Source organism: Mobula birostris, chromosome 8, assembly GCF_030028105.1.
Source record: "Mobula birostris isolate sMobBir1 chromosome 8, sMobBir1.hap1, whole genome shotgun sequence".
Classification (NCBI taxonomy): Eukaryota; Metazoa; Chordata; class Chondrichthyes; order Myliobatiformes; family Myliobatidae; genus Mobula; species Mobula birostris.
This window is the reverse complement of record NC_092377.1, coordinates 168,494,098-168,509,299: the sequence shown is the minus strand read 5'-3', so window position 1 is coordinate 168,509,299 and position 15,202 is coordinate 168,494,098. Positions and strand designations below refer to the sequence as shown.

The window sequence follows — 15,202 nt, the reverse complement described above, 5'->3', positions numbered from 1 at the left end:
ACGTTCACATTTCCCTCCAGGGATGGAACTGTTAGCACACCCGCTGGTAATGAGGGAGATCTGCACAGTGAATACATCCGCTGGTGATGAGGGAGATCTGCACAGCCAGGAGCACTGGGTTCCACTGAGGTCAGATGACCCATCCCCTGGAAAGGTTCCATGGTACAGCTACCAAGGACAGGGGTACTCACCCATCAGCCAGCTGTACACTGGGTCATCATCTCATTGATATTTATGGGAGCCTTGCCTCGTGTAAAGACCTACCTTGTGAATTCAGAAGTATACATTTCCATTAACATGTTTTGGGACATTCTGTAAGAATGAAGCAACAATCTGCTGGGGATTTCAGTCAGTCAGTCAGACTCTGTGCAGGGTCTCGATCAGAAACGTTGTTAGTCCCCCCTGCCCCCATAGCTGCTGTGTGAGACTTGCTGTTTGGGATGACACAGTAGCAAAGCGGTTCGCACGGCGCTGTACAGTGCCAGAATGCTGGGTTCAGCACTGCCATGACCTGTAAGGAGTTCGTACATTCGCCTCATTACTGTGTGGGTTTCCTCCGGGTGCTCCGGTTTCCTCCTACATTGCGGACATACCAGTTAGTGGATTAATTGGTCGCGAGGGTGTAATAGGGCTAGGTGGGCTCATTGGACTGGAAGGGCCTGTACCACACTTTATGTCAATAATTTTTGTAAAAATTAAATTTGAACTGTTGAGTTCCTCCAGCAGACTGTGTGTTGCTCAGTAGCTGCCTTCTTTCATTATCTCTGTTGTGCTGTAACCCATTCTGCCGCCATTCCCACTCAAGGCCAGTTTCATTTGGGCTGATGGAACTCTGTCTGGTAATAAAGACCTACACACAGTGACCGCTTCTTTAGGTACACCATACACCTGCTCATTAATGCAAATATCTAACCAGTCAATCATGTGGCAGCAACTCAATGCATAAAAGCATGCAGACACGGTCAAGAGGTTCAGTTGTTGTTCACACCAAACATCAGACTGGGGAAGAAATGTGATCTTAGTGACTTTGACCGTGGAATGATTGTCAGCGCCGATGACAAGGTTTGAGTATCTCAGAGACACTGATCTCCTGGGAGTTTCACCCAAAACAGTCTCTAGAGTTTAAAGAAAATGGTGTGAAAAATAAAAAATCATCCAGTAAGCAGCTGTTCAGTGGGTGAAAATGCTTGGTTATTGAGAGAGGTCAGGGGAGAATGGCCAGACTGGTTCAAGCAGACAGGAAGGCGACAGCAATTCAAATAACCACGCATTATAACAGTGTTGTGCAGAAGAGCATCCCTAAACACACAACATAGCCAACAATGAAATGGATGGGCCACAGCAGCAGAAGACCATAAGATATCGGAGCAGAATTGGCCATTTGGCCCATCAAATCTGCTCCAACTTTTCTTCATGGTGATCAAATATTCCACTCATCCCCAATCTCCTGCCTTCTCCCCATATCCCTTCATGCCCTGACCAACTCTGCCTTAAATGTACATAAGGACTTGGCCTCCACAGCTGCCTGTGGCAAAGAATTCCACAGATTCACCACTCTCTGGTTAAAGAAATTCCTCCTCACCTCCATTCTAAAAGGAAGTCCCTCTATTCTGAGCCTCTGATCTTAGACTCTCCCACAATAAGAAATATCCTCTCTATGCCCATTCTATCATGGCCTTTCATTATTCAATCTGTTTCATTGAGGTCATCACTCCACTTCTGAATTTTAGTGAATGCAGGCCCAGAACCATCGAACACTCTTCATATGACAAGCCAGTCAATTCCACAATCATTTTTGCAATCCTCCTTTCAGCACATCCTTTCTACGATAAGGGCCCCAAAACTGCTCACAATACTCCAAGTGAGGCCTCACCAGTGCTTTATAAATCTCAACATTACATTCTTGCTTCTATATTCGGGTCCTCTTGAAATGAATGCTAACATCTCATTTGCTTTCCTCACCACAGACTCAACCTGCAAATTAACCTTAAAGGAATCCTGCACAAGGACTCCCAACTCCCTTTGTGCCTCAATTTTTGTATTTTCTCTTCAGTTAGAAAATAGTCAACCCTTTCATTTCTTGCACCAATGTGCAAGACTATACATTTCACAACACTGTACTCCACCTGCTATTTCTTTGCCCATTCTCTAATCTGTCTGAGTCCTTCTGTAGCCTCTCTACTTCCTCAAAATTACCTGCACCTCCACCTAACTTCATATCATCTGCAAACTTTGCAACAAAGCCATCAATTCCATCATCTAAATCATTGACATATAGCACAGAACCCTGTGGATCACCACTAGTCACCAGCAGCCAATCAGAAAAGTCTCCCTTTATTCCCACTCTTTGCCTCCTGCCAATCAGCCACTGCTTTATCCACGCTAGAATCTTTCCTGTAATACCATGGGCTCGTAGCCGTTAAGCAGCCTCATGTGAGGCATCTTGTCAAAGGCCTTCTGAAAATCCAAGGACACAACATCAACTGACTCTCCTTTGTCTATCCTGCACGTTATTTCTTCAAAGAATTGCAACATACGTCATCCACAAACATACACACAGTAGCCACTTTATTAGGTACAGTACAGGAGGAGCTATCTGATGACCTACGTCTATATTTGTCACACATCTACTTTGATTAAATATACAAAACAGAAAGTTTGAAAGTCTTTGTAAAAGTGATAAGTTTAAGGAGCTTAAATCTGAATGAGCACTGCATATGGCTGGCTCAGCGAAGTTTCTTGAAGGCACAGGAAGTCATTCGGTATAAACAGAGTCGTGTCAAAGGTAAAAATTTGTCATCTGGATCTTGGAGAATTGTGTTCAGTTCTGCTCACCTCATTACAGGAAGATGTGGAAGCTTCAGAGAGGGTGCAGAGGAGATTTATCAGGATGCTGCCTGGATTAGAGAGCATGTCTTATGAGGAGAGGTGGAGTGAGCTAGGACTTTTCTCTGTGGAATGAAGGAGGATGAGAAGTGACTTGATAGAGGTACAGTATACAAGATAAGAGGCATAGATCGAGTGGACAGCCAGAGACTTTTTCCCAGTGTGGAAATGGCTGATGCAAGGGGTTATGATTTTAAGGTGATTGAGGATAGTATAAGGGGAAGTTTTTTACACGGAGAGTGATGGGTACATGGGATATCCTGCCAGGTTGGTGGTAGAGGCAGATAAATTAGGGATACTCAGGCCATTAACATCGGGATACAGATTCACGTTAAAACCATGAACAACTGCACAGAGTTGCAGAGGAAGCTTCTGTTTGGTACTTACTGGAAAGGCCATTTCACACAGGCTCTTGTTCCAGTCATCATACTCTGAGCACTCCACCGCAAAGACAAAGAGCTTCTCGATAGTCTCCAGGTGAAATGATCGACAGTCACTGGGGCAGCTCTCGCCTGGCGCGTCTGTGATGCGGATACAGTCACTCAGCTTTATGACCTTTTTACTCTCCGTCTTCTTTGTGCTTTGTCTCTCAGTCAAGCTCATGCCCTCCTTGAAATCAAAATACTCCAGGCGAGCGACAGAGCAATTGCTCTCTCCATAGAGCAAGACCCAAATCTTCTTCCATTTCTGTGGGGAAACAGAGACAGTTAGAGTTGTAAAGCACACAAATAGGTCCTTCAGCCTATCGCCAAATGCTGGCTGTCCTTTTATTATTTGTTTAGATATACAGGACAGGGACAGGCCCTTCCAGTCCAATGAGCCCCATTATACCCATGTGAACAATTAACCTGAGGGGGAATTTCTTCACTCAGAGGGTGGTGAAAGTGTGGAGTGAGCTGCCATTGCAAGTGGTGGACGTGGGTTCGATTTAGACCATAGAACATAGAGCAGTACAGCACAGGAACAGGCCATTCGGCCCACAGTGTTGTGCCAGCCCAGCTAAAAAGTAAATCAAGCACTGCCAAACACTAATCCTTCCTACCTACACAATGCCCATAACCCTCCATCTTCTTCATATTCCATGGGCCTATCTAAACAGTTCTTAAAAGCCTTTAATGTATTTGCCTCTACCACCATATCAGGCAACACATTCCAGGCATCCACCAGTCTCTGAGTAAAAAACTTACCCCTTGAAACTTCAATGCCTGCCCTCTGGTTTCAACATGTAGAAGAAATTTGGATAGATACATGGATGGGAGGGGTATGGCGGGCGATAGTGTAGATGCAGGTCGATGGGACTAGGCAGATTAATGGTTAGGTACAGAATGGACAGGCTGAAGGACACGTTTCTGCACTGTAGTGCTCTATGACTCTAACTTACTAACTGTTACGTCTTTGGAATGTCGAAGGAAATCCCTGTAGTTATGGGGAGAGCGTACAAACTCCTTATAGACAGCAACGGATCATCTGCGCCAATCCTTTTTGCCAGTGTAAGGTCCATTTCCTTGTATGTTTTGCCTGTTAAATGTTTCTGACTCCACCACCTCCTCTGGCAGTTTGTTCCAAATATCAACACTCTCTGGGTAAAAGAGACCTCCTTCTCAGATCCCCTTTAAAACTCTTCCCTCTCATCTTGCCCATGCCCTCTTATTTTTGATATGGCTACCATGAGATTAAAAATGCAGACAGCCTAATCTATTTATGTCTCTCAGAACTTCATAAAGTCATCCTTCGTTCCTGGGAAAAGCCCCAGCCTCTGCAATCTCTTCTCATAACTAGTCATCCAAACCAGCAACGTCCTGCTGAAGTCACAAAAGCCACTGACTTTCTGGGTCGAGTCACAGCATCAGGACTCCACCCAAAACATTGACTTACACCTTTTGCCTCCACAGATGTTGCTCAGCTCCCTGAGTTTTTTCACTCCTCTGTTTTTGCTCAAACATCCTGGTGAGTCGTCTCTGTGCTCTATCCAGAGCAACTACATCCCTGCCCATGATGTGGTGACCAGAACTGCACACAATTCTCCAAGTGGTTAAATAGTGTTTTATAAAGTTACAGCATTATGTCTTGACTTTTATATTCTATATCGCAACCTATACAAGGGAATCGAATATACTTGTTACATAGTCTTCTGGGCCAGCCTACCATGCAGGACCTTGTCAAACATCTTATTGAAGTCCACCGTATCTTCATCGGTCTTCTTTCTCACCTTCTCAAAAAAAACATCAAATCTGTGGGACAGCAATTCCCTGTGCAAAACCAAGCTGACTATCCCTGATCAGCTCCTGCTTTTCCAGGTGAACATCTTTCCCTTGGCATTTTCTCCAATAACTTCCCTACCATTCCAATCAGGTTCACGTTCAGGTACAAAAATAAATTGTCCAGTGCAAAAGAGCAATTCAAATTCATCTTCAAGAAATAATGCCTCAAAATGCTGGCATCCATCATAAAGGACATCCATCACCCAGGACATGCCCTCTCATCATTGCTACCATCAGGGAGGAGGTTCAGAAGTCTGAAGGCACACACTCAATGATTCAGGAACAGCTTCTTCCCCGCCACCATCCAATTTCTGAGTGGATAATGAACCCATGAACACTACCTCATTCAAAGTTGCTGGTGAATGCAGCAGGCCAGGCAGCATCTGTAGGAAGAGGTGCAGTCGATGTTTCAGGCCGAGACCCTTCGTCAGGACTAACTGAAGGAAGAGTGAGTAAGGGATTTGAAAGTTGGAGGGGGAGGGGGAGATCCAAAATGATAGGAGAAGACAGGAGGGGGAGGGATAGAGCCAAGAGCTGGACAGGTGATTGGCAAAAGGGATACGAGAGGATCATGGGACAGGAGGTCCGGGAAGAAAGACGGGGGGTGGGGGGGGACCCAGAGGATGGTCAAGAGGTATATTGGCTCTATCCCTCCCCCTCCTGTCTTCTCCTATCATTTTGGATCTCCCCCTCCCCCTCCAACTTTCAAATCCCTTACTCACTCTTCCTTCAGTTAGTCCTGACGAAGGGTCTCAGCCTGAAACGTCGACTGCACCTCTTCCTACAGATGCTGCCTGGCCTGCTGCGTTCACCAGCAACTTTGATGTGTGTTGCTTGAATTTCCAGCATCTGCAGAATTCCTGTTGTTAACACTACCTCATTACTTTTTTTGGTACTACTTATTTAATTTAACCATTTAATATAAAAATTCTTACTGTAACTCTCAGTTTTTAATGTTTGTATTGTAGTGCACTGCTGCTGCAGAGAAAACAGCTTATACAACACATGCCGATAATATTAAATCAGACTTTGATTTGAATTTATTTATCACATATACCGTTGTGACGTGCTGTAAGGTTTCACTGCTAATGTAATGGCCTCTCTGTAATGTTTCACTGCTAAGGTAAGGGTTTCTCTGTAGCAGCAATGTTTGGGTTGTGACTAGAGATAATGGGGGCTTTGGAATGTATGCTAGCCAATGAGAGGCATGTTGTTCTTTCTTGAGGGTCTGGGAGCAGAGATTTCTCTGTCTTATGTACGGCGGAAGATGGGGAGAGAAGGTTCCAGAACGGAGAAGTCATAGACTACAGGATGGAGTGGACTTGGAATGGGGTTTGGAGTCAGTACCTGGGGAGGAATTCGATGGAGAACGAATAGACGGGGAAACCGTGAGCTCCAATGTTGAGAAATAGGCCTTTCTTGAGAATGGGCCCTTTTTCTTTTTTTTTGTTCCTTTACTAACCCTATAGTCAAATTAAGAATTATAAAGATCAATCGTTTAATTGCATATTGTGTACTGTTTGTTATTTTGTGGTACTGATTTGTATCAGGGGGACACATCACGCAGCATCCACCCAAACGAGATTATTATGGCTGATCTGTCAACGTGTTGATCAGCTTCAGGTTTATCATTGTCATAGGTAAATGTCTGGTTCAAGGTGGTGCTGGTGGTAAGTAAAACAAAGAAAACAACAAAACATTTTCCGGTCAGCGATCACTGCAAACAATAACCTGTAACTTCCTTTTTGGAGCTGAGCTTTTGAACGCCTGCCTGACCTGGTATTTTTTCGGTCAGGGTGTCAGGGCTGGGGTGAGGGACGTGTTGTTTCAGCTCGCTGGCCCATGAGGTTTACTGATCTAGGTGCTGAAGTGAGGCTGTGGTGTGTAACTAACAGGCTTCTGAATCAGCTGTGGACTCACTTCTCTCAACTTCTCAGTGTTATTTGCTTACTTTCACTGTTTGCACAATTTGTTTTTTTTCCTGCACATTGGGTATTCGCCGATCTTCTTTTGTTTTAATGGGTTCTATTGGGTTTCTTTGTTTTGTGGCTGCCTGTAAGGAAACGAACCTCAAGGTCAGATATAGTGTACATACTTTAATAATAAATGTACTTTGGACTTCGAACATCTCAGATGCTGATGATGGCAGAATTTCAGTTGATTCCGAATCTGATTCTGACATACACAGGGTCTAAATCAGCTTATTACACCAGCAGCACATATGTTACATATAAGCATAAACTCAAATTAACATGAACAAACTTCTTTAGATGTGTGGTGGACAGTATATTGACTGGCTGCATCACAGCCTGATGTGGAAAAAACAATGCCTTTGAAAGTAAAATCCTACAAAAAGTAGTGGATGCAGCTCAGTTTGTTCCAGGTAAAGCCCTCCTGCAGTAGAAATGGTTAAAACTAGTGTATGATGGGATACTTGACCATTCTGGAGCAGCTGAACGTAAGACTGCTGATGTGAGTCAAGAATAACCCTGGATGATAAGCGCAGTGCCCGGAACTCCAATTAGTAAGATTGGAACCAGGAGGGAGGATGCGTCTGGGGGTCAATCATTAGCCCTGATAATAGGAGCAGAAAGGACTATTAGGCTCACATTCAGAGGTAAATCATGAGTTCTGATAACAGGCTCACACTGAGAGATAATTGACATGTCTTTTAAATGATTGATCATGTACTGACCATGGGATGCCAAACAAAGTTATGTGAATTTGTTTGTCTTGCTATATAAATATGAGCTCTGTATAACCTAAAAATTAGAGCTCTGGTGGCGATGGAGACTGCTGCAGACTCTCTATGATATCATGTTAATAAACTCTTAAGATGAAACACGAAGTTGCTCTGGTATTCTTAGTTAGTATTTCCACAACACCTCCCCACCATTGAGCACATCGACGCAGAGCATTGTTGCAGGGAAGCAACATCGATCATCAGGGAACCCCACCACCCAGGCCATGCTCTCTTCTCACTGCTGCCATCAGGAAGGAGGTACAGGAGCTTCAGGACCCTCACCAGCGGGTTCAGGAACGGTTATTACCCTACAACCATCAGGACCCACACCAGCGGGTTCAGGAACGGTTATTACCCTACAACCATCAGGTCCCACACCAGCGGGTTCAGGAACGGTTATTACCCTACAACCATCAGGTCCCACACCAGCGGGTTCAGGAACGGTTATTACCCTACAACCATCAGGTCCCACACAACCAGGTTCAGGAACGGTTATTACCCTACAACCATCAGGTCCCACACCAGCGGGTTCAGGAACGGTTATTACCCTACAGGAGACTCAGGACCCACACCAGCTGGTTCAGGAACGGTTATTACCCCACAACCATCAGGTCCCACACCACCAGGTTCAGGAACGGTTATTACCCCTCAACCATCAGGTCCCACACCAGCGGGTTCAGGAACGGTTATTACCCTACAGGAGACTCAGGACCCACACCAGCTGGTTCAGGAACGGTTATTACCCCACAACCATCAGGACCCTCACCAGCGGGTTCAGGAACGGTTATTACCCCACAACCATCAGGACCCTCACCAGCGGGTTCAGGAACGGTTATTACCCCTCAACCATCAGGTCCCACACCAGCGGGTTCAGGAACGGTTATTACCCTACAACCATCAGGTCCCACACCAGCGGGTTCAGGAACAGTTATTACCCTTCAACCATCAGGTCCCACACCACCAGGTTCAGGAACAGTTATTACCCTACAACCATCAGGTCCCACACCAGCGGGTTCAGGAACAGTTATTACCCTTCAACCATCAGGACCCTCACCAGCGGGTTCAGGAACGGTTATTACCCCTCAACCATCAGGACCCTCACCAGCGGGTTCAGGAACGGTTATTACCCCTCAACCATCAGGACCCACACCACCAGGTTCAGGAACGGTTATTACCCCTCAACCATCAGGACCCACACCACCAGGTTCAGGAACAGTTATTACCCCTCAGCTGTTGAACCAAAGGGGTTCACAACTTCACTCGCCCCGTCACTGAACTGTTCCTACAACCTATGGACTCGCTTTCTAAGACCCTTCATCTCAGTTCCTTGATATCTATTGGTTATTTATTTATCATTATTATTATTTCTTTCGTTTTGTATTTGCCCAGTTTGTTGTCTTCTGCACTCTAGCTGAACGCCCCAGTTGTGTGCTCTTTCATTGATCCTGTTATGATCATTGTTCTATAGATTTATTGAGTATGCCCACAAGAAAATGGATCTCAAGGTTGTATAAGGTGACATATGTGTACTTTGATAATAAATTTACTTTAAATTATATATAAATTATATGTGTGCAAAATAAGCAAAAAAATAAACGACATTAATGTAAGACTGAGAAAGAGGAAGAAAAGACACTATGATTCTTGAGGACAACAACGAGATGATTGTGGGAGGCAGAGGATCGATTACGGGATTGCTTTGAGTCATTGAAATGGGCCGTGTTCAAACACTCATCTGTGGATCTGAATGAATACACCATGGTTGTAACAGACTTTATTAAAACAACTGTAGATGAGTGTGTCCCCACTAAATCACTCAGAGTCTTCCCTAATCAGACGCCTCGGATGAACCATGTGATCCACAGACTCCTGAGGGCCAGATCAAGCGTTCAAGTCTGGAGAGGCACAAGAAGTAGGTATGATCTCCAGAAAACCATCTCATGGTAAAGTGGAAATTCCCGACCAAACTTGTATCTTCAAGGGATGCTTGACAGCCGCGGCAGGGTTTGAGTGCTATCACCTCTTATAACGTTAAATCAAGTGACATGTGAGGCAACAGAGTTCTGCTTGCAGATCAGCTCAATGCCTGCTATGTTCGTTTTGAGCTCCAGAACAAAGAGGAACCATTGTGAACTCGCACATGCCCTGATGATTGTATGGTTTCAGTCTCTGAAGCCGACATGCATGCTGCCTCCAGGGGGGTGAATCCACAGGAAGCATCTGAACTGGACGGGGTACCTGGCCAAGTGATAAAGAGCCTGTGCTGATCCAACTGGCTGGTGTGTTCTCCGAGATCTTTCACCTCTCGCTTCAGCTGTGTTGCTTCAGGCAGGCTTCAATGACTTCAATGACTGCCTGAATGACTATCACACAGTAACACTTACATCCACAGTGACAAAGTGCTTTGAGAGGCTGGTGTTGAAACATATCAGCTCCTGCCTGAGAGGAAACCTTGATGAGATTCGGCACGACATCTAAAACTTTGGCAAACTTCGATAGGTGTGTGGTGGGGAACGTATTGACTGGCTGCATCACAGCCTGGGATGGAAACACCAATGCCTTTGAAAGTAAAATACTACAAAAAGCAATGGATTCGGCACAGCTCATCATGGGAAAATCCCTCCCAACCATTCAGCACATGAAACACTGATGCATCCATCAGCAGAGACCCCCACCACCCAGAACACGCTCCCTTCTCGCTACTGTCATCAGGAAGAAGCTGCAGGAGCCTCAGGACTCACAACACCAGGTTCAGAAACAGGTATTACCCTTCAACCATCAGACTCCTGAACCAGAGGGGGTAAATTCACTCAATTTCACTTGCCCCTGTGACGAGAGTGCTTGATGAGAATGAATTGAACCAAAATTCTGGGACATCCAAAGCAAGGTTTGAGACACAGTATTACACTGGATCGGAGCTCAAAACAAATATTAGACAATATCACACGTAGGCTTACGACTGAGCACCGAACTTCAGTTCAGGTGCTCGCTAAATGTTCAATCCTTAGCACCCAAAACAGAATTGCCAATTAGCGGGACTGTCCTGAAACTTTAAAGGGGCCACACCAGCTATCCATACTCCGGGGGGTTAGGGCGTCTGAACCTCAGAAGCTGGTGCAGATGGGCGCATGTTGTAACAGGACCCCGTCCCCTATGGCCGATCGCTGACAGCCCTGGCTGCTCACAGAGACGATGATTGTAGTCGTGGATGAAAGCCGAATCTGGGAAGTCTCTTTTAAGCCCTGAGCATCTCTCCTCTAGTCCCAATGCCTCCCAATCCATGAGATATTGCTGAACACCTCGAACAGTATGTGAGTACAAACTTCTCCTCTCAGCGAAAGCGTGCTCGCTGCCAACAAACCTGGGTGGTGGTTGGGCTAACAGGCTGGTGTTCACAGGCTTTAACTTGGAAACCTGGAAAGTGGGATTGATCTTGAGGGTCTTGGGGAGCTGCTAGGTTTACCTTCCTGAGAATTCTGAAGGGTCCATTGAACTTGGGTGCGGATTTTCTGGACTCGACTCAGAGAGGCAATTCATGAGTGGAGAGCCAGAACTGTTGCCCAAGCTGTAAAGCAGTTGCCTGTCTTCTCTTTCAGTTTGCCTTGGTCTCTGCTCTCCGGGTAGAGTCCATCAAAAACTCTTTTGTCTTAATTCATGTTTGCTTGCAGCATTGGACGAGATCTTCAGCCACAGGGACCCTAACCTCAGCCTCTTTTTCCGGAAAGGGTGGCTGAGAGTACCCAAATGGACATTCCAAAGGGAACATTCTGTGCACTGAATGCCGTAAGGTGCTGAGGGCAACCTTTGCCCACGTCAAATCATTGCTGCTCTCATCCGGTCTTTCAGAGGCCAGGCACCTCAGACTTCATTCCAGATCTTGGTTCACCCACTCCATCTGGCTTTTGGACTGTGGATGAAATCCAAAGAAAAGACTTGCTGTTGCTCCAATCAGTTTGCAAAATGCCCTCCAGAAGTGTGATGCAAATCGTGGACCATGATCAACACAATATTCACCATTCACCGGAAAAGCATGGATCCTGAAGACTTGATGAAGGACAATTTCGGCCTTCTCCACCACAGATGGTAGTCAGTCCAAGGTGATGAATTTGCAGGACTTTGAAAAATAATCCACAATTCCCATGATAATGGTCTTCTCCTTGGAAGGAGGAAGAACCATGACAAAGTCCATGGAGATGTGAGCCCATGGTGTGTCTGGAAAAGGTGCTTGAGGATGGGTACAAGGGTCCTTGTTCCGGGCGCACACCTCGCATGCCTGCACATACTGCCACACTTCCTTTGTCATTCCAGGCCACCAATACCCCTCTTGATAAACTCAAGGGTCCTGGCAAACCCTGGATGAGCGTCATTCTCGATGAATGTCCCCATTGGAGTACCTGGGACCAGACGGAACTTGGGACAAGCAGCCGACCCAGAGGACCGTTCTTCGGGATCTCCTCTTGCGCCTGGGCCCTGCGAACAAGGGTGTCGATTCCCCAGTGAATTGACGCTACCATCTTGGCTTGGGGCAAAATGGTAGTAGGCTGCTCCTCCCGTTCCGATTCGTCAAACTGACGGGACAAGGCAACTGGCTTCTGGTTCTTTGACCCCGGTGATAGGTCAGGATAAAATGAAAGTGGTTAAAGAACAAAGATCACCTGGCCTGCATGGAGTCAGCGTCTTGGGCTCCAGGTTCTTGTGGTCGGTCCAAACGATAAAAGTGTTCTTGGCCCTTTCTAGCCAGTGCCGCCATTCTTCTAAAGCTAACTTAACCACAAAAAGCTCCTGATTCCCGATGTCTTAGTTCACCTCTGGCAGGGATAGCCGCCTGGAGAAGAATGCACACGGGTGCAGTTTATTGTCCAAGGTGTTCGATGAGATAAAACTGCACCCACACTGATGTCTGAGGCATCCACCTCCATGATGAAGGGAAGGTCCAGGTTAGATGCAACCAAAATGGGAGTTGTCATGAACTCTGTTTGAGCTCCGTGAAGGCTGCCTCTGCTTCGGTAGTCCGAACAAAAGGGCGCGTAGATTTCTTGGTTAGTGCCATCAGTGGAGCCGCCACTCAACTGAAGTTTCTGATGAACCTTCTGTAAAAGTTGGCAAATCCCAGGAATTGTTGGACTTGTTTCACACTGGATGGTTGTGGCCAATCTCCAACTGCCTGTGTCTTACTAGGATCCATCTTGAGATTGCAGTTAAAGATGATGAAACCAAAAATGAAATTATTGTTACATGAAATTCAGATCTCTCCAGCTTGACGTAAAGTCCATGACAAAGAAGCCTCTTCAGGATGTCTCTCACGTGAGTGATGTACTCCTCCCTGGACTCTGAGAAAGTTAAGATGTTGTCCAAGTAGACCAAGGTGTACTTATGGAGAGCATCCCAGAGCACGTCGTTTATAAAGGCCTGGAAAACTGCTGGGGCTTTTGCAAGGTCAAAGGTCATGACCAGATACTTATGGTTCTCTGTCGGTGTGTTAAATGCCATCTTCCACTCATCACCTTCCTTACGCGAACCAGATTATATTCAAGCTTTGTGAATATCCTTGCCCCTTGGAGAATCTTGAGAACAGTGTTCATGAGTAGAAAAGGGTAACAATTTTTGACCGTTATGCAATTCTGTTCTCTATAATCAATGCAAGACCACTGGCTCCCATCCCTCTTCTGCACGGGGAAGAAGCCAGCACTGGCTGGAGAGGTGAAGGGTGGAATGAATCTCTTGGTAAGAGTCTCCTTCATGAACTCCTCCATAGTGTTCTCTCTGGGCGTATACTATAATCGACCCCGTGGAAGACAAGTACCAGGCAATGGATTTATAGCACAGTTGTAGGGTCAAAACAGTGGAAGAGTTGAGGCCTTTCCCTTACCGAAGACCTCTTCTCAATCCTCGTAGACTGAAGGGATTTCTACCAGCTTGGATGCTGCAATTACCCCTGAACGTTCCTCTAAGAATCAGTCAGTGGTGGGGGTGATTTGGCAGACCCCAGAGTACCCCCCCCCCCACCACCACCATTGGTCCACAAGAGTCTTTAATGAAAACAGAGGCCAAATCACAGTCCAAATCCTCGTTCATCTCCTCAGACTTCAGCAGCGAGGCGCGACAGATGGTCCCTGTGCCCCTGGGAGCAGGCTCCAAGGGTTTCTGTTTTGGAGCCCTCCCCTTAGTCGGGACCTGGAAAATGGTGCCCTTTGGCTTAGCTGCTAGAGTTCCAGACTGATTGGGCACACCTTTGGTTTTCTCCTGAACCAGCAGACCCCTGACAGGACAGGGTTGGGACTCACACAGGCCTATTGGCTGGGGCCAGCTTGTCTTAGCTTGAAGGCATGACTGGGTGTCCTGAAGACCCTGAGCAGAAGTCTGCCCCTCATCAGCCGCTGGTCAGAACACCAAGCCAAAATCATACCTTCTCGCAGCGACTGGACCATGTAATGATCCTCCCTTCCTTCCAGTTCACAGAAGGGTTATGCTGGGAGGGCAAAGGGTGCCTGAGGATCAGGGGAATGTGAGAAAGCTCAATGGCATAGAAACTAATTTCCTCCACATGATCCTCTATCCTCATCCATAAGAACAATGTATGTTGCTGGATCTGCCTGGAACCAGCCGAACGGCCATCTGAGACAGTTATGGGCACGGGCTGACTCCACTCCTGCAGTGGTATATTGAGCCAATGGGCAGTCCCCAAGTCCAGGAAATATCCAGCTTCCCTAGAGTCCAAAAAAACATTCACCTCTTGTCGGTTCACACCCCAAGAGATCTCCGTCCTCAGCGTGACACCAAAATCTGTGAGGTTGGGGGAGCAGCTGCTACTGTCACAGTCCTCCCGACACCGTTTGGTCTGAACAGTTCTCCCGACAGCTGCAGCTTCGGGCACTCGGCCCACAGGTGACCTGCTACCCGGCAGTAATGGCAGCAACCTCGACTCCGACGCCGGAACCACTTTTCGGCAGAAATTCTTATGTGGCCAGTTTGCATGGGCTCGACAGGATCCTGAGCCAGAGACAGGCCAGTCATGGTCTGAGATCGGGAGGTGGGGCTGCTGGTGGAACCATGAAGCGTTGAGGCTGGGCTCGGGCTAGCCCTCTTCGAACTCTTAATGTAGTCCTACTTGCACTCTGCCAGGCGATTATTGAGACGAATGGATCGGTCGATCAGAACCTCTAAGTTCTCTCAAGGCCTCGGATTCACCTCGGAGTCCATGATGGTATAGCATGGTCAAGGCCTCCCAGTTCCAGCCATTCTCTTGGGCCAAGGTCTGAAACTCAATCAGGTAGTCTGCTGCTGACCTTCCACCCCGTCGAATCTTCATCAG

The 15,202-nt window shown here is 46.7% G+C and overlaps 1 protein-coding gene across 1 annotated transcript in view; it reads right to left on the bottom strand.

Annotated features, from left to right (window-relative positions):
- The window catches only part of dok2l (docking protein 2-like), an 83,151-nt gene that overhangs the window by 44,756 nt on the left and 23,193 nt on the right, over nt 1-15,202 (bottom strand). Inside the window, exon 2 of the mRNA XM_072267271.1 lies at nt 3,274-3,573. Coding sequence (XP_072123372.1) covers nt 3,274-3,573 — 300 coding nt within the window. The remainder of the gene's footprint in view (nt 1-3,273; nt 3,574-15,202) is intronic.